The sequence below is a fragment of the Capricornis sumatraensis genome, chromosome 23, assembly GCF_032405125.1.
Source record: "Capricornis sumatraensis isolate serow.1 chromosome 23, serow.2, whole genome shotgun sequence".
Taxonomy (NCBI): domain Eukaryota; kingdom Metazoa; phylum Chordata; class Mammalia; order Artiodactyla; family Bovidae; genus Capricornis; species Capricornis sumatraensis.
This window is the reverse complement of record NC_091091.1, coordinates 20799892-20827820: the sequence shown is the minus strand read 5'-3', so window position 1 is coordinate 20827820 and position 27929 is coordinate 20799892. Positions and strand designations below refer to the sequence as shown.

Genomic DNA, 27929 nt, shown 5'->3' with positions numbered 1-27929 from the left:
TTCTTTTGGTCTTATGTAAAGGCCAACACCTCTAGGTAACACTTTGAATCTCAGTAGTCACTCTACCTTGAGCAACCACCAATGTGATGGGTGGTGGAGACCTCCTTTAGAGAACCAAGGTCTACTTGGTCCTGTAGACCATCCCTCTCCCATATCTTGACTTCTTGTTCTGTGAACTGAAGGTTCACAGAACCAACCTTAACTGAGATTTGTCGGTTTATATAACAACATACCAGGGATTTTTGTTACAGCCCTCTTTCCACATATGCAGGACCACTCCTTGGGTGTGGGCAGCTATTTCAATTTCTTTTAAGCACTCTGTTGGGCCAGGATGGGAAATTACACTGTAAATTGTCCCAATATTCCCACGTAGAAACGACATCCTGGAACACATTGCATCTAAGATCTGTATTTCATTGTGCTGTTTGAACGAGTCAGGCCACTGGAATGCATTGAGGTAAATAATTGCATTGAGGTGATTCGGAGCAGGTCATTTCTTTAGTTTCTCTGTTAAAACAGTACCTACTTTTCAGGTGCCGTGGATTGTGATTTCAAGCTTTGGGGCCCTCTGATAAATCCCAATATAAAGTACTATGGAAGATTTTTTTTTTTTAAATGATGAGATAAAACACCCATTTGGCATTAAAATGGCCACCATAAAAACTAAGAGCTGAAAGCAATGCAAAATTCAGACTGGTGAATCAAAGACAAATCTAGAGAAATAATGCTTTCTGGATCACACTTATATCACAACAAATGCCATGCCCTCTAAACATAAGTACGATAACTGATGCAGGAAGCAGAGAAGGTAGCGCACAGAAGGGGCAGAGAACACCCACCAGCAGCCTGTGTCAGCCCCTGCCATCAGCATGCACAGCCAGCCACAGACCCCTCCCCACCTGCTGAGATGTGGTCAATGAGCAAAGAGAAGCAGATGAGCAACATACGTGCCAGCCTGGGGTTTACATCCTAAGATCTTGCTGTTACTGCTTACTAAATGCCACAGACACAATAATAGCATATTAAGGTCTGCAAGTAGAGGACAGAGGGTGAATTACCACAGCAGAGAAGGAACGGTTCAACCTTCAGCAGAGCACACAAAGCCACCTGCTTGCATTCCCTGGCAGGTGACAGCAAATGGTGCCTCCCCTCACAACCTCCCTCGCTGGTCATTCATCATTTTGCACACGAGCAGAGAAGCAGCAGAAAACATTCTAGACTCTCAGAAACTAAGCCCCCCACCCCACCCCCGCCGTGGTCTGCGGGTACCTGGCAGAAAGCAGTGTTCCTGGCAGAGCATACAAAGAGGCTGCCAGCATTTGTGTTAGCCCCAGCCCAGGCTGAGAGTGGTCGGTCCGGGTCCCCAGACTGGGCTGAGGCAGGACCTCGGCAGGGAGGACGAGGGAGGGGTTTGAGAGATACATACGAAAGACAGAGGATCCAGCCAGACTTCCAACCTTCCGCACATCGTTATCTAAGGACAGAAGGATGCAGGGTGTTTCAGAGGCAATTCAGAAAACACACCTTCTTAGAGGAATTCTCCCTCTTCCATCCCACCCACAGCACCAGTCAACCCTGCAGAAACAGGTAATCAGGTGGACGTATAAAGAGTGAAATAAATGTGTCTTTTCATATTGAAAATTACCACATCCCTACCACTGGATAATGTTACAGTCTACCATGTACTTCCACTTCTAAAGTCCAGGAAGGTAAAAGGCTTGTCCAGGGTCCACAACAGCAGTCATGACTTGGAACCCAGATGCATTTTCTCCACTAGCCCACTGCTTTCCCAATAAGCCATGGCTTGGAAACTGGAATACCTGAGCAAGCAGTGGTCATGATGGCCGGGACACCATAGTAGGTGAAGGCTCCGTTCTCGAAGCGAAGGCCTTCCTTACCAACCTCCACCTCCACTTTACCCTGGAGAAAGAAGGAAGTGTGCTAAGGGTGTGGACGAGCACGTCCAGCTCTTTTAGTGAAGACGACCCTAAGTACTTCTGTTTGGATAATAAGTGGACCTAAAATCTTATCACAGGAGAATGTGAATTCCATCCAGATATGTTTTGAAACAGCAGCTTGAACTTCAGGAGCCCTTGGCAGTAAAGTTCTTGCTTAGTTAATAAAGCAGTATCCAGTCATGAACATCCAAGCTTTCCTTGAAGACTCTAATGGCTCCTTCATGAGGCAGGTCCAGCTAGCTCAGGACCCCATAAATCCCATAAACTTCCAGTGGTATAGTCTAAGACTAGACCATCTCTCTTATCTCTAGCTGAGATAAAGCCAGATTCTGTGAGAAGCTTGAGCATATGGTATGCTATTAGGGGTCTGAAACCGTGTATATGCACTGCACGGATTCATCCCAGACCCTACAAGGCCTGTACTATTTTTACCCCCAGTTTTATAGATGAATCAATTTTGAGGCTCATAAAGATTAAATAACTAAATCAAGGTTAGTTAACAAGTACCAATATTGGGATTTTAAAACTAGGTCTTTCCAATTTCTGAACCTACCCTCTTGCTCCTATATTTTACCCCCGCCAAGATTTATTTGAAAATGGTTACGTTTATATTAGGCATAAGACTCTACTCGCGTTCCTTGTGTTATATAAACAATGCAAACACCCTTCTCAATTTTCAACAGCAAAGAATGTGACTCAATTTCTGGAGAAGAAGGCATTTTAACGAGGCTATCTGGAAGGATGGGTTTGAGGCATATACTGTGTAGGAGCAGACAGGTGGCAGGGGGACTGTAACAGAGAGGCCCTTTCTAAGTCAATGTGAATTTAATTAGGATTTTAAGACAATCATTGTATTTAGGGTTCACCAGATTTTATCGGGAAGAGATGGTGAGTAGGGGCAGGGCTAACGGTGGAACCAAGCCAGGAGGAGGGGCTGGAATCATGCCTGACACTTATTTACAGGCCTCTCCACTTATTTACACCCTCTCAGGGCAGGGGGGATGACTGTACTCACGTGAGTACCAGCAAGATGCTGCACCTCTCTCATTTTCTTGCTTATTCCCTCATAGTCCCCTTTAGGAAAGGATTAAGGCACTGCAATGGTTGAAGTGTGGCAGAGAGAGTGGACGTGTCCCATGTGCCTCCAGAGAGCAAAGCAAGGACCAGTGGGTGGAAATCAGAGATGGTGAGATTTTGCTTGACAGAGAGAAGAGCTTAAAACAAGGAGTGTCTGAAATTTGGGAGGCAGTGCACAGTTGCATTCCTGGGCATGGCCAAGCAGAGACAAGAGGTGATAGGGATTTTGTAGGACACCAGTTTAGGAAGTTCAGCAGCAGAACCTCTTGGCTGGGAGTTACCCACTGCACTCCCAACCACAAACATTGCTGACATCAGACTAAATGCCATAAAGATCCCATCACTCTAGGATGCCGGCCAGTCACACCTATCTCCTTCTGTGAGTCAGGGACAAACGCCCGCCCCAACTGGCCTTGCTCCCAAGGCAGCCTTGGAACCTGGCCCGGAGGAGGCGTGGGCATTCCTCTTCAGCCTGGAGAAGTCCTACCTTGCCTTTGGAGGGTCTAAGCCTTTCCCACTCACCTGCAGAAGCAGCACAAAGTAGTCCACGGGGCGGCTCCGCTGGTAGAGGTAGTGTTCCGGGGCCTTCTTATTCTTCTCATCAAACTTCAGCTCCTGGATCACATTGGGATGTTTCAAGAGCCGGAGCAGGATCTTCTCCGAGAGGTACAGAGACTTAAACGGCTCCACTTCTAGAGGAGAGTGAAGGCAGGAGGAATCGGCAGCAGGGAGGAGTCAGGGTGGACACCACCAGAGCCATTCGCGCTCCACGCTCCATCCTGCAATTCCCTTGGGTGGGTGGGGGTGGGGAGTGTCTTAAGCCCAAGTGTGCATCTTTGGGCCTTCTGGGGATATGGGTACCTGCACTGGCATTTCAGGTCCCTGTTTTGACAGTGTCAATTTTGTTATTAATTTTCTCGTTGACTTTATTTAAAGCTGCACATAGACTTAAAAAAGAAGAGAATCCTGCCATTTGTGACAGCATGGATGAACCTGAGGAGCCAGGCACAGAGGGACAAATACTACATGATACCAGTTATATGATGAATCTAAAATAGTCAAATTCATAGAAACAGAGAGTAGAATGGGCTGGGAGAAGGAGGTAATGGGGATACTAGTCAGAGGGTACAGAGCTCCAGTGATGCCAGATGAATAAATCCTAGAGACCTACTGCACAGCATATGGAGCCCAAGAACATGCTACACTGAAGACTCCTGAGAGGCCCTTGGGCAGCAAGCAGATCCAGCCAGTCCACCCTAAAGGAAATCAGTCCTGAATATTCATTGGAAGGACTGATGCTGAAGCTGAAACGCCAATACTTTGGCCACCTGATGCGAAGAGCTGACTCATTTGAAAAGACCCTGATGCTGGGAAAGACTGAAGGTGGGAGGAGGAGGGGATAACAGAGGGTGAGATGGTTGGATGGCATCACCTACTCAATGCACATGAGTCTGGGTAAACTCCAGGAGCTGGTGATGGACAGGGAGGCCTGGCGTGCTGCGGTCCATGGGGTCACAAAGAGTCGGACATGACTGAGCAACTGAACTGAACTGAACTTAAAATTTTGCTAAGATCTTATATTAACACACACACATACACACACACACACACACACACACACAGACAAATAGTAATAACACATATAGAAGGTGGCAGGAAACTTTTGGAAGTGATGTTTATATTTATGGCACAGATTATGATGATGGTTTTATGAATGTATGTGTATCTCCAAGCTCATCAAGATGTTTACATTAAATATGTACCTTTTTTGTATGTCAACTATATTGCAATATAGTGGTTTAAAAAGCAGCTGGAGTCGGACATGGATAAATAAGCCATGTGAGTGCTAAGTGCTAAGTCACTTCAGTCGTGTCCGACTCTGTGCGACCCCATAGACTGCAGCCCACCAGGCTCCCCCGTCCCTGCGACTCTCCAGGCAAGAACACTGGAGTGGGTTGCCATTTCCTTCTCCAATGCATGAAAGTGAAAAGTGAAAGGGAAGTCACTCAATTGTGTCCGACTCTTCGCGACCCCATGGACTGTAGCCTACCAGGCAATGGCACCCCACTCCAGTAGTCTTGCCTGGAAAATCCCATGGATGGAGGAGCCTGGTAGGCTGCAGTCCATGGGGTCACAAAGCCATGTGAACATGGCTAAAAATGTTTTTGTTTTAATGCTATGATCAAATGAAATACAGAGAATTTGATCTGACTTACTTGTATGATGTATATCTGTTGAGTGAAATGGAATTTCAAGTTAACAGGAACACTTAATTATTTAAGTGGAAAGTTCTCAATAAGAAGCATCATTGTATTGTATTTACATATTAATAGGTATTATTCTATACTATATTATTATGTTATACTATACTATTACATTATGGCATATCATTATATTTACAGATACATCTGCTTTGTTCTAGGAAATCAGATATTCAGTTGATATCTGCAGTCAACATTGAAAGACTATATTAGAACTATAATTACATGTTATATCAGAACTATATTACATGTTTAAAACCCTAAAGAAGCTCCAATTTAAAGTCTTCTACCTTTTAGCATCTGGAACAGTACTAGCATTCATTATGCACTCAATAAATACATGCTGGATTAATTAAACAGTGAACTTACTAATGTGTGTGATCGTTATAGGTCAGCACATTAATTAGGCATGAATGAGAAGATTAGACAGTTCAAAGACAATTTTACCTTCTTTATAAGAAGAAGTTTATCTTTGGATCCTCTCTTTTTTTTTTTCTCTAAAGATTCTGGGATTCACCATCCACGTCTGTATTTGAAGAACTCATAAATCACAGGCCTACATGGCCCCTGGAGAGTCCGGGCCCCAGGGCATTTGTAGCTACATAGGACATCACCTGTCCCTCCCAGATGAACCCCCTGGGCCACCAGCCCCCACCATGAAGCAGGTAGACGAAGGGAAAGTGCAGCGGTGGATTCCTCAGCTCTTTTCTCAAGTAGAAGAGAGAAAAGCAGAGTTGCATCATACTCACTTACCCCAAGAAGATCGGAGGCTGAAAACAAGCAAAGGTAGGGTCCTGTTGCCCCTGCCCAAGGATAACCTCCTCTTCTGGAACAGAGGTTCTCAGTCCCTGCACCGGACTCACGTTACAAGGTATTAAGGATGACTGGTGCCTGGGTCCCACCCTCCAGAGCTGCCTTGTCTGCCTGGGGTGGAGGTGCAGGAGGGCAGGGCCATCATACCTGTGGCCATGAAGCGGTGTGTGGCCAGCAGAAGCTGTGGCGAGATCTTCACCCTCATCTCCGAGTCGGAAAGCTTAAACAAGGAGAAGTCGTGCCGCTTCCTCTCCCTGTGTGGGACCCTCTGCTTTTTCCGATTGTCTGCTGTGGGGACAGGGGACAGACGGCAACTATCTCAGAGTCACTGTTGATTTTTGGAGGTTTCACCTGAGACAGGTCCTTTGGGACCATGGGGATTTCTGGAAAGTGTCAACTAGTCTCTGTATTAATTGCGCTGCAGTGGTGAACAGTGGAAAAGCGGAAGGCCAGCCTGGGGCTCCCAAGTTCAGGCTTCTAGGACTGGCTCCCCTGCTTATGAGCTGTGCAGCATCTCTAAGCATCTCAGTCTTGTGTGCTTTAATTTATACAATAAAGTTAGTGATTAATCATAACTCTTCTCATAAGTTTAGTGCCTGCATGCTTAGTCACTCCATCGTGTCCGACTGTATTCAACCCCAGGGACTGTAGCCTGGCAGGTTCTTCTGTCCGTGGGATTCTCCAGGCAGGAATACTGGAGTGGGTAGCCATTCCCTTTTTTAGGGTCTTCGAAACTCAGGGAAAGAACTCAGGTCTCCTGCATTGTAGGCATATTCTTTACCATCTGAGCCACCAGGGAAGCCCCATAAGGTTAACGATTAATTGTAATTTTTCTGCTCATCTCAGGTAGTTATTATGAGACTCCCATCAGAATCTATCTGTGAAATGCTTACAAATAACTGTATGCTTACAAAAAGGCCTTCACACACAAGGGACTTGTGTTCTTAGCATCAAGGACTATGGCAGGGCCTGGGGGGTTTCTGCCTTAGCCATACTCCTGTCCCCAGAGCTGGACTCACCTGGTCTCTTCCCACTGATTTAAACCATGCTCTGAGCAGTACTGAGGGATGCCACCCAAAGGAGGAGGGGGGTGGTCACTCCCTCTTTCCACTCACAATTCTCTTGCTTCAACCCTGGCCCCTCCACTGGGAGAGAATTGGGGGAAATTAAGGAAAGAAGGAGGAAAAAATGCAACTAGCTCTATAATCCATAAAGGTGAGTTCTCCAGGTGGGGGCCTCAGGCAGGACTATTGTGATTATTGATTGAAAAAAATCTCTGCTTTTTCCAATTTAATTTTTTCCCTGCTTTTTAAAATCTTGTCTATATATATATATATATATATATATTTATTTATTTATTTATTTATTTATTTATTTTCAGGGGGTGACTTCCCTGGTGGTCCAGTGGCTAAGACTCCACGCTCCCAAGACAGGGGGCCTGGGTTTGACCCCTGTTCAAGGATCTAAGTGGAGAAGGCAATGGCACCGCACTCCAGTACTCTTGCCTGGAGAATCCCATGAATGGAGGAGCCTGGTAGGCTGCAGTCCATGGGGTCGCTAAGGGTCGGATATGACTGAGCAACTTCACTTTCACTTTTTACTTTCATGCATTGGAGAAGGAAATGGCAACCCACTCCAGTGTTCTTGCCTGGAGAATCCCAGGGACGGGGACGCCTGGTGGGCTGCCATCTATGGAGTCGCACAGGGTTGGACACGACTGAAGCAACTTAGCAGCAGCAGCAGCAGCAGCAGGGATCTAAGATACCAAATGCCATAACGAAGTGTTTGCATGTTGCAACTAAAAAGATCCTGAGGGCTGCAACCAAGACCTGACACAGTCAAATGAATCAATAAAAATCTGTTTTGGGGTAAAGGGTAGGCTTTCTTTGGTCATATGTCTCTTGCTTTCCCTTAGTACTGAGTAAAATATTGAAACTTTAGCCTATCTTAACCTGCTCTAGGAGAGCACAAAAGCAGATTAGGGTTTTTCTAAAGTTGGCCTGGAGCAAGACAGCAGTGCAGGGAACTCTCAGTGCAGGCTGAACAGACACAGTGGAAATGAAAGGGAGAGAACTCCAGGGGACGGGCTCCCTGGGACTCTTCCCCTCCTGATTTCGCTCTGCCACGTGACTGAGTTCCCTTCTAGAAGGAAGAAAGTGCCTTCCTCCACACTGCTCTTCTGCTCTCTTGTGGGCCTGCCTTGGACTCCCGGCCCCAGCTTTAAGGCTCCTTGTGTCTGGTTGCCACAAATGGTGAGATCCCACAGTGAGATCCAGGCCCAGCTCTCCTCGAGGTCAGGATCTGGGGAGAAGCAACGCAGTAGTCCTGGCTCCTCAGCCTTCTCACCGTTCTTAAGGATTCATGCTTATTTATAAGAGTGGGAAAATCGTAACCCTCTCTTTTAGAGAGAGGATGGTTTAGCAACAGAGCAGCAAATATATCTATCAGACCATTTTATCTGGTCTGATAAAAGACCATCTATCTTTTCCATTACTCGTAAGTAACCTTCTGATTTATATGACGTGTTTGTCTAAATATTCCCTCTCTCTTCTGCAACAGAATGCTACCAAATAGTTAATCACAGGAGAATCAGTTTCCTCTGATCTCCCTTTTCATTCCTTCTATTTTATTTTATTTATTTTTAAAATCCTTTTTTGGATGTGAACCATTTTTAAAGTCTTTATTGAATTTGTTACAATATTGCTTCTGTTCTATGTTTTGGTTTTCTTGGCCATGAGGCATTTGGGGTCTTAGCTCTCTAAGCAAGGATTGAACCCATACCACCTGCGTTGGAAGATGAAGTCTTGACCACTGGACTGCCAGGGAAGTCCCCATTCCTTCTATTTTAATAGTGAGTATTGGAAGATCAGGTTGTTGAGATAAATGCCCTGCTGCTGCTACTGCTGCTACTGCTGCTAAGTCGCTTATGTTGTGTCCGACTCTGTGTGACCCCATAGACGGCAGCCCATCAGGCTCCCCCGTCCCTGGCATTCTCCAGGCAAGAACACTGGAGTGGGTTGCCATTTCTTTCTCCAATGCATGAAAGTGAAAAGTGAAAGTGAAGTCGCTCAGTCGTGTCCGACTCTTCACGACCTCATGGACTGCAGCCCACCAGGCTCCTCTGTCCATGGGATTTTCCAGGCAAGAGTACTGGAGTGGGGTGCCATTGCCTTCTCCAGACAAATGCCCTAGGAAGAGCTTACTCAGACTGTTGTCACTACTATTAACGTCAGCCACTAACACTTTAGTGTGAATGTTTTCACCAATATATCTATTGAGATATAGATTGGGATTTCTAAATCTAGAGCAGAGTGACAGTCAGAGGTGGAGAAGGCGGAAAGGACTGGGGGTGGAGAGATAACCCCTATTTTAAGGTGATGAGCTGGGCCAGGGCTCCACTGCAACAGCAGACGCCGTGACGCTCCTGCTACGTTTCATCAAGGCTTGGCCCACCTTGGTCTGATCTCTTCTCACCCCAAAGGCAAGCACTCTTTCTGTACCACTCACTGCCTTAGAGTCTTGAAGTTTTTTCTACTAGGAGCTTGTCTCTGAACAGTTGCCTCCAGCAAACCAAGGACACAGATCTGGAATGGGTTCTCTGAGGGGAGGATGGGGACTGCTGTCCCACTTGATGAAATTGGGAGGAGGGGACACTTACTGGCCTAGGAACTCCCATGGATTTGATAACACTCCCATTTTTAAGGAAAGCAGGCCTTTGTAATGTTTGTGAGCAAAGCTTTGATAAGTCTCAGTAACGAAAGCAGTCACTATCGCAGGGAGGAACCTGTGTTGTTCATGAGGGGGAGTGAGGAGGAGGGTGAGGAGACAAGATCAGAGCCAGGGGTAGAAAGGGAGGAGGTGGGGACCAGGCAGCAGGGCTGAAAACACACAAGAGCAGCGTCTAAAAGGACGACTTAGTTTGGCTTAGGTTGTGCTGGGTGATGTCATGAGTCTCCACAGCACGCTGGTGTTGTTGTGAGTGAATCATGAGTGAACCCCCAGGGATGCCAGGGTCTGTGTCCAGGTGGACAAAGAGACAAACCAGGAACAACACAGGGGACAGAAACAAGGGCAGAGAGGTCATCCAAGGTGCACTTCATTTCCTCCATCCAAAGGCCAGGAGGTCCCCTTTTCATAGTCTTGGCTCTGTTCCTGAAGGTTCTCTCTTGATAAACATTTAGCTAGCATACTCTCAGTGACTCACTGGTGGTTCACACTGGGGCATCTTGCCATGCCAGGCCCTGGCAGGAGAGGGCTGACACACAGCAACACGGGGCTTGTCCTGACCCCCTTTCACATTAAGCCAGCTCTGAGAACCTCAGAGGAAAATGTGATGGCTTTGGACAAGAGCCACTTACTGTAGAGGTCAGTTTCATCCAGGATCTCTGACTTGATGATCTCCTCTATGATGTCCTCCAGTGTGACGATGCCCATCACCTCGTAGAAGGGGTCCCCTTCTCCCTCGTTATTCACCCGCTGGACAATGGCCAGGTGAGACTTTCCTAGAGACAAAGGAAGTCACAGTGAAGCATCTGGGATATTTTCAGAGAACTTTCCTCATGAGAAAACAATACTAAATTGCTCTCTGACCAATCTTGGGACTGAACCGCTGAACCCATTCCAGGATCTCTTTAAAATATGAAGTTTGTGTACAACCTCTTATAAATGCAAACTTTATACTTTTATATCACTATCTCTTTTGAAGCAAGTTACCTGGACTTCCCTGGTAGTCCAGTGATTAAGAATTTGCGTGCCAATACAGGGCACATGGGTTTTACCCATGGTCTGGCAAGATTCCACATGCCTCGAAACAGCTAAGCCTGTGTGCCACCACTACTGAGCCTATGCTCTAGAGCCCATGTGCCACATCTAGAGAAAGCCCATGTGTGGGAACAAAGATCCAGTATAGCCACAAATAAACAAATAAACCGAAAGTTACCTGATATACACAATGCCATTTCATTTTTTCTCCTGTAATTTTCCTATATTAAGAAGTATATCTAAGCTGAAGGAGGATGAATAATCTAATTGAGAGAATTAGAATTTGGAGTTAGAAGAACTAGGTTAGAAGCCTGCAAACCTCCTCGCCCCCATCACTAACTATCTCAGTGACTGTCTGTGCGACTCACCCTGAACAAACCAGTACATTAAACCTGTACTGAATCTCAAGCTTCTCATCCAGCATTAGAGGATAATACTAAAATGGTGATTTTCAATATGGCTCCCAGAGGCTTTGATATGCCTCCCATTGAGAAGCATGGTCTAATCAACTCCCTTGAGTCTGGGCAGGCTTGTGACTGCTTCAATCAATCGAGAACAGGGAAAGTGCAAGTGTTAGTTGCTCACTTGTGTCTGACTCTTGGCGACCCCATGGACTGTAACCCACCAGGCTCATCTGTCCATGAAATTCTCCAAGCCCAGGGGATCTTCCTGACCCAGGGATCAAGCCCGGGTCTTCTGCCTTGCAAGAAGATTCTTTACCACACCACCTGAGCCACCAGGAAAGCTCAGAGAACAGAGAAGTGTCTGCAATGAGGCTTCTGAGAATGCATCATAAAAGGCATATAGCTTCTGCTGCAGAAACACTCTAAGAAGTCTGATGACTACCGTGAGGCCACCATGGTGAAGGGGACCCATGTCAGTGCTTAGGTGACAGTCCCAGCTAAGCCTGGCCTTTCTGCCATCCCACTAAAGTGCCAGACAGGTTAGAGAAGAAGCCTTCTATGGCAGTGGATCCTGCCCCACCTGCTGGCATTCTCCCCAGTCATCTAAGACGTTTCTAACCACAGGCACAATCACTGTGAAGCAGAGAGAAGCAAGTCCCACTGAATTCCTGACACAGGAATCTGTGAGCATGATAAAATGGTTGTTGTTTTATGCTTCAAAGTTTTGAAGTGGCTTGTTAATAGCAGAGGTAACTAGGACAATCAATTTCCATCAAGTGATTGTGGAGTTCAAATGACCTAGTGGATGTGTCCAGGATCAGTTGCACAGATAGTCACTAGGGTAGTTAGGGAGGAGGGGCAGGGAGGTTTCCATGGTGTGAAGGCACTGTGTAAACTACAATATGTCATAGGCAGTTTAGTTAACTTACTGCCCAACAACTGACTAACAACAGTTAACATTTATTGAGATAACTACAGGCCAGGTACTATTTGGAGCACTTTACATGTATCAGTTCATTTCATCCTCATAACAACCCCTGAGACAAGTACCATTTTTATTCCTATTTTACAAGCAAAACAACTGAGGCACAGGTTGGTTAACTAATAAGCCTAAAGTTACAGTCTGTAAGTAGCAAAGCTAGACTTTGTGAACCCAGGTAAACTGGTTTTTGGTCCTAATCTAGAGACTGTCTTACCTGAGTCCTGCTTCACCTTGGTTTATTTTCATCCACTGATAGATGCGTTTTCTGGATCTGTTTCTAAAAGGACAATCTGGGTGGTTCTTTTCCTTGGCTAAGAGAACATCTCCTTAAATTAGGAGACTATCTAGGGTACTGATTCAGATGTTATTCTTACGCCACCTCCCTAAGAAAGAAAGTTCATACCTTATCACTGCTACCCTGTATAAGCTTTTGCTTGCCCACTGTTAGAAATATCAGAGTAGTAAGCTTGCCAGGGCATAATTAACCCTTAAAATTTAAACAACATGAATTTCTGTTTCAAATACTTCAAATCGCAAGATAGCTACTTATTGGGATTTTTAACGGGACAGATGGCATCTATATCACTCAAAAATAGTCTCTAATTTCCTCTCCACCTTCAACTTATCCTGCGACTTACTCCCAAACTGACTTGATCAGGCCACTCCCCCGCTCAAACACCCTCCCTAGTGTGCACAAAGTCAAAGCTAGGCTCATTAGTTTGGTATTCTCAAGACTGTAAAATGTAGTGCCTCCCTGTCTTTCTAACTGCATGCCCTGCCACATCCTCCAAATATCCCTGCTCCAACGGAGCTGCGTTACCTCCAGCTCCCAACTTCCTCCACGCCCATTTTCCAGGCACTCACTCACACTGTTTCCTTTTCCCATTCTGTGTCCATTGGACCTTCAAGTTTCAGCTCAGTGCCAGCTCTTCAAGAAAGCTCTCCTGGATTTGCCCCATTCTGAATCTGAAACCTGAACCAACCTTTCCTTGCCTGTATTTCTAAGCCCTCAATAACTCCATTAAAGCACTTATCACAATTTGCTGCTTCTCATAACTTACAATGTGTGTGTCCTCTACAGCAGCAGTCCCCAAACTTTTTGGCACCAGGGACTGGTTTCATGGAAGACAATTTTTCCATGGATGGGGAGGGGGATGGTTTTGAGATGATTCAAGTGCATTACACTTACTGTGCATTTTATTTCTAATCTAATGCTGCCACTGATCTGACAGGAGGTACCAGTCCATGGCCTGGGGGTTGGGGACCCCTGCTCTACTGGGCCTACGTGTCTTCCTCAGATTGTAAGATTCTTCAGGACAAAGGCTCATACACTTAGTCAGGGTTTTCTCTACACAACAGGCAGCCAATAAGTGCCTGATGAACTGAACTAAGACTGAATAAAAGTCCATAGTTTATGTAATACATGATATTAAAACCAGACAAAACCCTTTTTAAAAACTAAAATACAGTGTGTTTAAATTAACATTTAAACTGAATCAGTGGTTCTAAAATTATTCTTTGAAATAACTACATCCTGCCCAATTGGATTGAAGTGTTTTGTAGCTTAAATTAGATTATGTTAATTGTTAGGATGTGCTCAATTTAAAATTGTTTTTTTTAACACATGTTCTTAAATTTCTGGCACCTGCTCTCACTTTTCTGCTAACATGTGCTAGCAGATGACAAAAAAAATGACTAGCATAATGGAAAAAGTTGGAAAAGTGATTTCTTAAAATTATTTTCTATAATTGGATAATTTTTTGTTATGTGAAGCCCAGAATATATATAATACAGCTGTACTTCCTGCCGCTAAGAGGTTAGTTCATATAATGGGATTACATAAATCAACATCTTATGTTGTTTCACAAGAAGTGTCCTAACTTCCATGTGAAAATCCACCTTTGGTCTACACATTTCAAGGTCAATTTGAGGACAAATGATATGATCATCAGGGAATAATGATTTCAAGTCCTAATTATATGATATTCAAGACAATGTACTTGTGTAATCTATTTAGAAATATTTTATAATTCACAATCAGCCTTTATGAGTCCGTCAAGTGCCTGTAGAGATCTACAAATGAAGGAAGTCATTGTTTCTTGGGGATAGACTGGAATAGGAATCAATAATCACATAACCCTGTTCTGAGCTGACAATGGGACAAGAAAGCCAGCTGTTTCCATGAGACACATACCCCAGGTCCTTCCCCCAAAGCAGCTGGCCTTGGAGACGCAACTCCTGGCACTCCTCCTCTTCCTGGGCCCCAGAAGTGCTGGGGAGCTGTGGGCCTGGGATGGAGTAGGTTCATGTCTCTATTAGAGATCTTACCAACCCTGAGGGATGACCTATGAGTATTCAAAACTGCACCAGTGGGGGCTCAAATTTCACAAATGTTTCCATCTTTTGCTGGGCAAAAACTGGTTTCTAATATGCTTTATTTCTCCTCCCATGGATGAGTGCTGTGTTTACTTCCAAATGGCACATTTGAGGGAGTGGCTTCAGTCTTGGTTAATCCCCGCTGATGTCCTTCTATGAGGTTCTGTGAATGCTGTCCCTCTACAGACTAGCAGAATTTCTCAAGTTCCCTCTCACAACCACTAGCCGATTGATTTCAATTTCCTTCCAACTTACTAGAAATTTGAGTATCTGTGAAAGAAATTTAAAATATCAATAACCTCAGGTATGCAGATGACACCACCCTTAAGGCAGAAAGTGAAGAAGAACTAAAGGGCCTCTTGATGAAAGTGAAAGAGGAGAGTGAAAAACATTTAAAAAACTAAGATAACAGATTCTGGTCCCATCACTTCATGGAAAATGGATGGGGGAACAATGGAAACAGTGAGAGACTTTATTTTCTTGGGCTCCAAAATCACTGCAGATGGTGACCACAGCCATGAAATTAAAAGATGCTTGCTCCTTGGAAGAAAAGCTATGACAAACCTAGACAGCTTATTAAAGAGTAGAGACATTACTTTTCCAACAAAGGTCCATCTAGTCAAAGCTATGGTTTTTCCAGTAGTCATGTATGGATGTGAGAATTGGACTATAAAGAAAGCTGAGTGCCAAAGAATTGATACTTTTGAACTGCAGTGTAGGAGAAGACTCTTGAGAGTTCCTTGGATTGCAAGGAGATCAAACCAGTCAATCTTAAAGGAAATTAGTCCTGGATATTCATTGGAAGGACTGATGCTGAAGCTGAAACTCCAATATTTTGGCCACCTGATGCCAAGAACTGATTCCTTGGAAAACATCCTGATACTGGGAAAGATTGAAGGCAGGAGGAGAAGGGGATGACACAGGATGAGATGGTTGGATGGAATCACCGACTTGATGGACATGAGTTTGAGCAAGCTCTGGGAGTTGGTGATAGACAGGAAGCCTGGTATGCTGCAGTCCATGGAGTAGCAAAGGGTCAGATATGACTGAGCAACTAAACTGAACTGTGAAATAATTTAGGTTAATGATGATGAACATTAACATTTATATAGAAGTAACAATTTGTTAAGATGTTTCATACAGGGTACAGGAGAGTCATGGACATTGTGAGAAGATTTCCTGAGAACAGTGAGAAGCCTTCATTTTGTGAATTAGAGATGTTTGGCCCTGCTTTCTCCAGAATCTATTGAGAGACAATAGGAACTGTGTCATATACAAGTGTTTCTTATGCATATTTTGAAGCAAGATAGCTTCTTTCTCAACTTCTGGATTCTCTCTCATTGGGTGCCCACTTTACTTGAAGAATTAAAAAAGACTATTTCTTTAGGATTGTTACTGTAAACAAGATGGTATGTGGAGAACAGCAACACTGTGTTGAACTGCTGAGGGTGCTTTGCTCAGTACTTTGCTCTGCACACTCCCAGCCTATAGGTAAGTCCAAAGCAACTGGGTCCCTGGAAAAATCACTCTTCCTTTTGCTAAAAATAGTCAAAGTGAAAAAATTTAAGTTTGCTAATTCCAAGGCCCTATTTGATCTGATTAGAATATAAAGACTCAGGGCTTACTTGGTGATCGAGTGGTTAAGAATCCATCTGCCAGTACATGGGACATGAGTTCGATCCCTGGTCCAGGAAGAATCCACATGCTATGGAGTAATTAAGCTTCTCCACTGCAACTACTGAGCCCATGTGCCTAGAGCCCCCCCCTCTGCAGTAAGAGGAGCCACCATAATGAGAAGCCTGTTCACTGCGACTAGAGAAAGCCTGCATGCACTTAAAAAAAAGATACAATCAGGCAAAAGGCAATTCTTTAAACAGAAAACTCATGAACGCTACCATTTGATGAGGTATTTTAACATGTCCCTTGACCATACTACCATGGCACTGAACATCAACAGATGAAAATCTCTGGATTGAATTGAAAGATAAGGAAACAATGGATTTTACTGCAATGCACTTTTTAGAAATTAAGGCAACAGCTGTCTCTGTTGTACAAATACATTTCATTCTGGTTCAGTAGTGTTCTACTTCTGAACTCGTAGCTACTGGCTTGAATCCCTGCCATGTTCCTGGTATCCAGCCTCAGCAGAAGCCCCAGTCCTGTCCTGATGATTTGGCCTGTTGACATGCCTTTCATGGCTTCCAGCAGTTGTAGACTCCTTAAGCCTTGATTTGTTGCCCTCTAGGCTACTTGCTCGGAGAAGGCAATGGCACCCCACTCCAGTACTCTTGCCTGGAAAATCCCATGGATGGAGGAGCCTGGAGGGCTGCAGTCCATGGGGTCGCTGAGGGTTGGACACGACTGAGCGACTTCACTTTCACTTTTCACTTTCTTGCATTGGAGAAGGAAATGGCAACCCACTCCAGTGTCCTTGCCTGGAGAATCCCAGGGATGGGGGAGCCTGGTGGGCTGCCGTCTATGGGGTCACACAGAGTCGGACGCAACTGAAGCGACAGCCGCAGCAGCAGGCTACTCGCTTGGAGAATCCCAGGGACTGGGGAGCCTGGTGGGCTGCTGTCTATGGGGTCGCACAGAGTCGGACACGACTGAAGCGACTTACCAGCAGCAGCAGCAGGCTACTTCCTCTCAGACTCTGATTTGCAATCTTCAGCTCCATTGCTGTCTACAGCTCAATGAAACATGAAGTAGAGAATACACACCTATGGCTTAAGACTTGTTTGCACCACAGTGTTAGGATGATTTTGGTGGAAATGGAGAAGTAATCCTCAAAGAAGCATAACGGGTAAGAATATGGGATTCAGTTCAGTTCAGTCGCTCAGTCGTGTCCGACTCTTTGCGACCCAATGAATCGCAGCACGCCAGGCCTCCCTGTCCATCACCAACTCCCGGAGTTCACTCAGATTCATGTCCATTGGGTCAGTGATGCCATACTAAAGCCCTCCATTAAGCAGGGCCACCTGGGGTAGAGGTATCCCAATGCTTTGGAATACATTCCACCTAGTTCAGTGTTTCTTAATGCTGGCTCTATACAAGAATCATCTGAGAAACTAACAAATACACTCTGAAGACTGGATCTCATGCCCAGACATTCTGATTTCATTTGTTTGGGATGGAGCCACCACGCCAATAGTTAAAAACATTCCTCAGGTTATACCAATGTTCAGCCAAATCTGAGAATTATTACTTGCTTTACAGTCACAGTTCTCAAAGTGTGGTCCCTGGACTATCAGCATCACTTGAAATGCAAATTTTCAGGCCCCACTCTAGACCTAGTAAATCAGAATCTCAGGGGGTACAGTCCAGTGATCAGTGGTTTAATAAGCTTTTAGCTGGTTATGATGCAGGCTAAAGTTTGAAAACCACTGGTTTATAGTAGGCTCTATGGCACTCTGGTTATTTGTCTGATGACCTCTACTGAGGAAGAGAAACAAGCACTGAGATTTCTAATACAATCCTCTTCCTTTCTGTGTACGTGGTTTAAGTCACAAGATGTTAAGTACTCATGAAAGGAGAGAAAAGAACCTCCTGGACAAATGATAGTTGTGTGGCAAGCTGATGAATGCTTTCTCTCATATGATGTGGTGGTTATGGTATTTTGTTACAGGGCACCGAGTGGCAGGTGACTCTTTAATGCTGAGCCTGGAAAGAGGTTTCTTTCTTTTTTTTTTTTTTAATATAAATGTATTTATTTTAATTGGAGGCTAATTACTTTACAATATTGTATTGGTTTTGCCATACATTGACATGAATCCGCCACGGGTGTACATGTGTTCCCACCTCCCTCCCCATACCATCCCTCTGGGTCATCCCAGTGTACCAGCCCCGAGCATCCTGTATCATGAATCCAGCTTTTGTACCAATGAGACAAGTTTGAAGTACTGCACCATCTATTAGGCTCTTGGTATAACTAAGGTCAATAAAATTTCCCACTTCTGAAAGTCAAACTAGTCTTTTCTGTTGCCCCAAGAATCCAAAGGGTGGTCCTAGTGCTGGTTACTGGTAGTGCCCTGTCTTCACTACCTGGCATCAACATGCCCAAGCTATAAGTCAGACTTCTTAGCAGGGTGACTAGGTTTTCAAACATTGCTTTTGAAGCAGTGGTTCTCAACTGGGGCTGATTTTTGCCTCCCAGGGAACATTTGGCAGTCTGGAGACCATCTGGCTTGTCACAACTTGGGGCAGGAGATGATACTGGCATCTAGAGGTTGCATGTAGTGTTGCTCTACAACAGCCTCAACATAAGGAGTGTCAAGGTTGGAAATCTTGCCCTAAAGAAAGTTTTAAGTGTCTGCAACATTACAACTGTACTTTGGTATTTGAAGAAGTTGGAATAACCTCCAAAGGTCCTTGATAAATGTAGCTTCTAGATGGTTTAGGCATATGCACAGAGAAGAGCTCCCAAGGACCCTATTAGCATACCTCCTATGCCTTGAAAAGAAAATCAAATAATTGATTTGCTTTCTCTTTCAAAAATAGTTATAGCACTTTGGTAAGGTAATTGTTCCCAAGATAAAATATAGAAGCTAGGGGAAAGCTTACTGCTTGAAAATAGAGAACCAAGGAAAGCAGAAATCATTTTATGGTTTTATGGTTTCTGCCTCACTTATGACCTTCACCTTGTAAAATCTAGTGGCTTTGCTACATTCTTATTCTTTCTGGCATCCCTACAATATCTTTTATTCATTTGGTAGGCAGTATTGAGTGCCTCTTCTTTCCTTCGTTTTTTAAAAAAATATTTATTTATTTATTGGCTGTGCCAGGTCTCCATTGCAGCCTGAGGGATCCAGTTCCCTGACCAGAGATTGAAACTGGGTCCCCTGCATTGGGAGCACTGGACCACTAGGGAAGTCCCAAGTGCCTCTTCTTCCTTATTGTGGTCTTGGTGACTCTCTATCACTTGAAGTGTGGGACCAGCAGCATTGCATATCACCTCACTCAAAATGCAGGCTCTTGCATTTGAGTCAGTTCTAATGAAGTGGATGAACCTAGAGCCTATTATACAGAGTGAAATAAATCAGAAAGAGAAAACCAACTATCCTACATTAACACGTATATATGAAATCTAGAAAGATGGTCCTGATGAACCTATTTGTAGGGCAGCAATGGAGACGCAGACATAGAAAACAGACTTGTGGACGTGGGGGAGCGGTGACAGAGAGGGTGGGATGAATGGAGAGAGTAGCAAGGCAATGTGCACACCGCCATATGAGAAACAGATCACTAGCGGGAATTTGCTGCTTGGCTCAGGGAGCTCAAACCAGGGCTGGTGACAACCCAAAGGGTGGGAGGGAGGTCCCAGAGGGAGAGGACATATGTATACCTATGGCTGATTCATGCTGAGGTATGCAGAAACCAATACAATATTGTAAAGCAATTATTCTTAAATTAAAATGAATGAATTTAAAAAATGATGCAGGTTCTTGGGTTCTATTCCTGACTTACAGAATCTGGATCTTGGTGGGTGGGGTCCAGACAGCTGCTTTAATGATATCCCAGGTAATTCTTATGTACATTAGAGTTTGAGAAGCACTGCTCTTGACACTTGCTATTCAGTGTGGCCCTTGAACCAGGCATCTCAGGATCACCTGGGAGCTTGGCAGTTTGAGTCACGATCTGTAGGTCCTCAGGTGACTCTTATGACTCTTATGGAGTTGAGTATGAGAAGAGCTGGCCAAGACTATCCTGTTTTTCTTTCTACCCTTATGACTAATATTTTTCTGCTCCCATTGTGGATTCCTTTACTTTATCCTCACCTGAAGGTAAATATTGGAGAAGGAAATGTCAACCCACTCCAGTATTCTTGCCTGGAAAATCCCATGGACAGAAGAGCCTGGAGGGCTGCAGTTCAGGGGGTCACAAAAGAGTCAGACACAAATTAGCAAATAAACAACAACAACAACAATGATAAATATATCTTAAAGACTTTAGCTCAGTGATTCTCGACAGTGGCTGCCTGTGGGAATTAGCTGGGGAGTTTAAAACCTATTGAGACCTGTGTCCCACCCAGGAAAGTTCTGACCTAATTAGTCTGGCGTGGGGTCCAGGCATTGGGATGTTCAAAACATCTTCAGTTCAGTTCAGTTGCTCAGTAGTGTCCGACTCTTTGTGACCCCATGAATCGCAGCACGCCAGGCCTCCCTGTTCATCACCATCTCCCAGAGTTCACTCAGACTCACGTCCATCGAGTCCGTGATGCCATCCAGCCATCTCATCCTTGGTCGTCCCCTTCTCCTCTTACCCTCAATCCCTCCCAGCATCAGAGTTTTTTCCAGTGAGTCAACTCTTCGCATGAGGTGGCCAAAGTACTGGAGTTTCAGCTTTAGCATCATTCCTTCCAAAGAAATCCCAGGGTTGATCTCCTTCAGAATGCACTGGTTGGATCTCCTTGCAGTCCAAGGGACTCTCAAGAGTCTTCTCCAACACCACAGTTCAAAAGCATCAATTCTTCGGCGCTCAGCCTTCTTCACAGTCCAACTCTCACATCCATACATGACCACAGGAAAAACCATAGCCTTGACTAGATGGACCTTATTTGGCAAAGTAATGTCTCTGCTTTTGAATATGCTATCTAGGTTGCTCATAACTTTTCTTCCAAGGAGTAAGCGTCTTTTAATTTCATGGCTGCAGTCACCATCTGCAGTGATTCTGGAGCCCCCAAAAATAAAGTCTGACACTGTTTCCACTGTTTCCCCATCTATTTCCTATGAAGTGATGGGACCGGATGCCATGATCTTCCTTTCCTGAATGTTGAGCTTTAGGCCAACTTTTTCGCTCTCTTCTTTCATTTTCATCAAGAGGCTTTTTAGCTCCTCTTCACTTTCTGCCATAAGGGTGGTGTCATCTGCATATCTGAGGTTATTGATATTTCTCCCGGCAATCTTGATTCCAGCTTGTGTTTCTTCCAGCCCAGCGTTTCTCATGATGTACACTGCACAGAAGTTAAATAAGCAGGGTGACAATATACAGCCTTGACGTACTCCTTTTCTTATTTGGAACCAGTCTGTTGTTCCACGTCCAGTTCTAACTGTTGCTTCAATAACACTGTCAGTAAAATTGTTAAAAAGCTTGCTTCTTACTTAAATTTTCCAACTTGTTCAAAAACAAATCTCCCTCCCACTTATGTTCTGGCCACACCCTGGGGAACAGGCACTCAATACAGATGCCTTCACGCCTGGGACCCTCCCCTTTTTCTCAGTTCTAGTAAGCAGACGGTATCTGTGCCCAGGCTGAGCACAGAAAGTGAAAAACAATGTGAAAACCAGTTAACAGTGTGATTAAACACGGGGAGACTCATCCACCCAGGCAGTTATTCGGCATTTTCTAGGCCGGAGAAAAACCCGTTGATGGACTGTTTGCCAACAGCTGGTGAGGACTCAGCGTTTGCGCTGTGAGTCCCCTTGTGTGACCCTGCCGCTTGCCCGCTAAGGGCACGGCCTGCACAGCATGGCTTACCCGCCTTTCACAGAGCCGTCCTCTGTTCGCTGTTGGAGTTGAAAGCTTTTGCAAATCTGTGCGACTCTAACAAGCAGTCCAGCAGGTGACTCTAAAGGGGGCAGCTGCGGTTAAGAACGTCCACTCCAATCCCTGATCCTGTGCTCTTCTCTCTCCTCTGGATTAAATATCCCTGGGACTTCCCTGTAGTCCAGTGGTTAAGAATCTACCCTACAATGGAGGAAATGTGGGTTTGATCCCTGGTTGGGGGACTAAGATCCCACATGCTGTAAACAGAAGCCAGTGAGCCTCAACTAGAGACTGAAGATCCTGCATACAGCAACTAAGATGGAGCCAAATAATCAATTAAAAAAAAAATCCCAGCAGAGCTTTTCAATGTCACCATGACCTCTTTCCTGAACTAAATTTATATCTTAACATCAGAGTCTATTTTGAACTGTCATCTTGTTTTAGACATTGTGCCTGAGCTTTCTCCTTGTCTTGTCAAAATCACTTATCCAAATAGGAACACACGATCTCCAAGACCCACTATCCCAATCTGCCTTCCTCTTCACCATAACAAACGGCACCTTCAGCTCTAACCCAGGAGTCAGTTTTTACCTTCTTTTCCTTTGCTCCTATTTAGAAAAAAAAAATCCCAATAAACTTCCATTTCTTTTTCCTCTTCATTCTCTCAGCTGGTATTTATTAAATACTACTATGTGCCAAGCACTCATCTAGGCACTGGGCATGCAGGAATGAACATGATGGACAAAATCACTTTCCTCCTGTAGCTTACATTCTAGTACGTGGGGTGAGAGATAATGAGGCAGATAAATATACGAACTCTTGCTCTGGCTACGGGAAAAGCACAGCAGGGAAGACTGGTGAGGGAGTGTGTGGACAGAGTGACTGTGTAGTACAGTTCTAGGCAAGGGATGCCAGATAAACTCCCTGAGGAGCTGGTGTGTGAATACAGATCTAAAAGTGGTGAGGTAGGGAGCCCTGTGGATACCTGGGGGATATCAGCAGCATAAGATGCAAAGGCCTTGAGTTTTGGAAGTGTAACTGATGTGCCCGAGGAATGGTTACAGAGTGAAAGAGGACAGTAGAGGGCCAAGGTCAAGGAGGAAAGGGGTGGGGTATTTGCCACTTTGATAGATAGAGCCTGAAAGGTCTTTGTGAGGACTTAGGCTCCTCCTCTGGGTGAGATAAAGCCTTTGTAGAGTTTTGTGTTTGTGTCTATGTTCGGTTTTGGCAAAAAAGTGATATGATCTGACTTCCATTTTAAAAGAATTTCTCTAGCAGCTGTTTGAAGTGTGGACACAAAGTGGGCAGAGGTGGAAGCAGAGAGACCTCACAGCTCTGGTATGCATCCAAATGAGAGATGGCTGATGGCATGGACCAGGGTGTATTGGAGGTAGTGAGATGCAGACAGATTCTCTATATATGTTGAAAGCAGAACCCATATGAGGGACTGGATGTGTGGCAAAAGAGACAGAGAAGTTTGGGCCTGAAAAATTAGAAGAATGGAACTGCAATTTAGGGAGTTGGGGCATATTGTGCAAGGCGTAGATTTAGCAAAGAGAGCAGAAGCTCAATTCTGGATAGTTTGAAGTTTGAGATGCCTTTTAAGCCTCCAAGTGGAGATGTCAAATGTCAGTTAGAAATTTAAGTCTGGTTTAGGTTGGTGATCTTTCGGAGAATGCAAGAAATAAACAAAGGGAGTAAGAGAAGACAAAGAGATTTATTTCTCAGCCTTGGGCACTCCCAACATTCAGAGGTCAGAGAAATGCAACATTCAAGCAACAGAGATTTGAGTGTCTGATAGGGGTAGGTCCTGTCCCAAGTGCTGACAATGTATCAGTGAATATGACGTAGGAGGAACTGAAAAGGAGACTGAGCAGGAGTGTCCAGAAGGCAATGAAGCCTCATATTTCCCTCTTTCCAATTGCAAGTATATTGTTAATTTCCATACTCTCATTGTATCCTGGAGAATTGCACCAATATCCTACCCAGTTCTCCTGTTGGTTTTTTCTGCTGTAATCAATCCTATCCAGTAAAAACAGATTGACTGTCCCCAAACACTACATTCATGAGGTTATTCCTCATCTCAGTAACATGGACGGGTAACCGGGGAAGATCATCTCTGAACTCTTCTTCCTGCCATTAGAGGCCTCCACGGCTTGGGGTATATGCGTTGCCTTCTTTCCCGCTAACTCTCAAAATACGTCTTGCCAAAGAATTGAGGCTTTTGAACTGTGGTGTTGGAGAAGACTCTCGAGAGTCTCTTGGATTGCAAGGAGATCCAACCAGTCCATCCTAAAGAAAATCAGTTCTGAATATTTATTGGAAGGACTGATGCTGAAGCTGAAACTCCAATACTTTGGCCACCTGATGAGAAGAACTGACTCATTAGAAAAGACCCTTATGCTGGGAAAGATTGAAGGCGGGAGGAGAAGGGGATGACAGAGGATGAGATGGTTGGATGGCATCACCAACTTGATGGACATGAGTTTGAGTAAGCTTCGGGAGTTGGTGATGGACAGGGAAGCCTGGCGTGCTGTGGTCCATGGGGTTGCAAAGAGTTGGACACGACTAAGTGACTGAACTGAACTGAACTGCAGCTTAAAGAGCTTTCATTGATCTGGTATGATATTTGTTTGTAGATTATGTTTTTTTATTTACTGTGCCTGAGGAAGGTCACAGTGATACAGAAGGAAACCTAACTGATGACAGGGTAAAAGAAATGCAAGGAAATTTCCACAGTCAATTTGGTCTCTGGGCCCTATCCAAGGTAAACAGCTGTCATTCTTATTTTCTTATTATATACAATGACTTCCATATGGGCTGAATCAGGGAAAGCACTTGTTACACAAAATAACTAACTAGATAGAATTCATTTAGCTAGATCAGTGAGGTGAAAGGCAAATATAGTCTTAAGTACTATATAAGCATAATCTTTAGCCTTCATGTTAATCTTACAATGTAGGATCAATATTGCCATTTTAAAAATATTGTCATTTTAAGAAGGAAGGTAAGCCTCATTTGGAGTGGTGGAGTGACCTGCCCTAGGCACACAGCTAGTAAACAGAAGAGCGGGGCCCAGGTTCCTGTAACTATGTCTGGCTGTGGCTCTCTGATCTGAGACAGAGAATCACAGATGTGGCTTCTGGTTCTGCCTCAGTCACTAACACTGAACAGGACACTTGTGTCTCCAGATCCCATGTGCCTCTTCAACAAAATGGGGATAAATTCTACTGACTTCACTTGCATGGTGAACACAAAATGAATTACTGTTTGAAAAGATCTTTGCAAATGTAAATGCTTTGCAACTATAAGGGATTATCATCGCTATTTTTATAATTTGTCTTTTCTGGGCCTCAGCTTTCTCTGCCTTAAAATTAAAAGACAAGGGGATTTACCTGGTAGTGCAGTTGATAAGATCCTCCTGCCAATGCAGGGGACACGGGCTCAAGCCCTAGTCTGGGAAGATTCCACACGCCTTGCAACAACTAAGCCCTTACCCTACAACTGCTGAGCCCCCATTCTCGAGCCTACTGAAATGCGCATGCCTAGAGCCAGTGTTCCCCAACAAGAGAAGCCACTGAAATGAGACGCCTACACACCGCAACAGAGTCAGCACAGCCAAAATAAATAAAGAAAAATTACAAAAGAATTAAAGGGTGGCATCAGGTGAGCTCCAAGGTCATTTTTCATGCTCTAAAATTCTATACTAAACAGTCTTGGGCCACAAAACCAGTTTGGCTTAACAGGGTGCTTCTTTGTGATGAGATGTGCTTTGCTTAATCACTTAGTCATGTCCGACTCTTTGCAACCCCATGAACTGTAGCTCGTCAGGCTCCTCTGTCCATGGGGATTCTCCAGGCAAGAATACTGGAGTGGGTTGCCATGTTCTCCTCCAATGTGATAATATATGACATACCAAAATTTTAACAGTGCCAATAATTATAGCCTCTTATGTTTACAAAGGAGCTTGAACTCCTAAGTTTTATATTTTAGTATTAAAGAATAAGATGAGAAATGTTACCTTGACACAACTAGACTTTTAAAAAAAATTTATACAATCATATCAAATCACTTTCTATCAAATCAGGAAGAGCAACACAAAAAATATCCTACCAGTCCTGCAGCAACCACCTTAATCTGGAAAAGCAAAACAGTCCCTTTTTCTAGTTTTTTTTTTTTTTAAGTCTGTACTTTGTAGTAATCTTGCCCTACTTCATCAGAAATAATCAATGCATTTATCACAAAAAAACTTCTCGAGCCACTAAAAGGCAGTTATTAAAAAAAGCCAGCCATGTCACCCAGAACACCATGGTAACCAGCATCACCAGGGCATGAAGAAAATAGTTGTTAGTCACTAGACTAAGCTGGCTGGCAGTCTGTTCTTGCTAAGCAACACTACAAAAATAGCAGCGTAACCACCCATTATCTGGAGGTGACTTCACACGGTTTTGAGTCTGGTCCCAGGAGGAACTATTCTAGGTCTGTACACCAACCCCATACCTGAGACTCCCAGTCCAACCCTAACTAATCATTTATTCAACAAATATTTATTGAAGCCTATTGTACGTCAGGCATATGATTCCCAACCCGTGTATTTACTTGGTTTCTCAGTTAAATAGAATGATTTTGTGATGAGCGAGGTGGGGACAGGGCTTTGCTTGAGGCTGACTCAAAAACAACTAGCAGCTGAGAGCTAAAGGACAGAGAAAAATGGAAGAGCAGAGAACTGATTTATAATGCAGCATAAAATAACTACACTCTCATGACCGTGCTCATGCGTCATCAAGAAAAGGTTGTTATATTTAGGATCCTTTATTAAGGCAGGCAGGAACGGGCATAAAACATTTTAGAAATATCACCACCAAACATGGTGAAAATATACAGTTTGGGCACTTGGAGAGAACATAAATTATGTTTGACAAACGTCTCGATCTGCCTAATTTCCCATTTTGCTGGAAGAAAAGGAACAATATAATCATGGCTTTAACAGCTTTTGAACGTCCTCTCGGCTCCCTTTCCTTTTCTCGCTCAAGCTCCTGCCTCAGCTAGAATGTTCTTTCCCTTCATAACTGCTTACCAGAGTCCTTCTTCACTCACTTCCTCAGAGAAGTTTTCCCAGATCCTTCCAGGGAATCAGTTCTCCCTAGCAGCCAACCCCCCTCGGCCCCCCATCACCCATAGATGTTGTCTGGATGCCCTTATCTGTGCCCCAGGCTGCTCTGTATCATTTCCATCAGGGTCCTTCCTCTTTTCATGCTCTTGGATATTTATATTCAAATCCATCTCCCAGAGCCCTGGGAGCCCAGCATTCTGATAACGTCGATAGAAAGAAGACTGGTTGGCAGAGGTGGCGCTTTCCCCGCTGGGTGTCAAATGGCCCAGGAACCCTGCAGGACACCCACTTGGCCCTCTTTCCTCAGAGCCTTTTCAGGTCTGTTGCCATCTCCTGGAAAGCTCTGGTGAACTCCTCTCTACCCTTTAGGATTCAGCACAAATATCACTTGGGGAGGGGGTAGTTTATCCCAACCTGTAAGACCAGGTCAGGACCCCTATTATATGCTCTCAGAGCTCCCTATACTCTTCCTTCAAATAACTTGTCTTCCCTTGTAATTGTTTATTATTAGTGTGTATCTCCTTATTTGACTGCAAGCACCAGGAAGACTGGAGGCCTCATAGAGAATAATGTCATACGGAAGGAAGGAAGCGGGGAAAGGAAGAATGGAAGGAAGAATTGAGAAGAATCTAGTTTGGAAAGGAACAGACAGCAGGAAATAGAGGATTGAAATTGTTATTAAAGGTCCAGGAATCTCTAAAT

At 44.4% G+C, this 27929-nt stretch overlaps 1 protein-coding gene across 1 annotated transcript in view; it reads right to left on the bottom strand.

The window, feature by feature from the left end:
* CNNM1 (cyclin and CBS domain divalent metal cation transport mediator 1) overlaps window positions 1–27929 on the bottom strand; it is a 67679-nt gene that overhangs the window by 26106 nt on the left and 13644 nt on the right. The window contains exons 2-6 of the mRNA XM_068961631.1: window positions 10468–10611; window positions 6257–6397; window positions 3558–3727; window positions 1821–1920; window positions 1427–1474 (exon numbers count right to left, since the gene is read on the bottom strand). Of these exons, the coding sequence (XP_068817732.1) occupies window positions 1427–1474; window positions 1821–1920; window positions 3558–3727; window positions 6257–6397; window positions 10468–10611 (603 nt within the window). The remainder of the gene's footprint in view (window positions 1–1426; window positions 1475–1820; window positions 1921–3557; window positions 3728–6256; window positions 6398–10467; window positions 10612–27929) is intronic.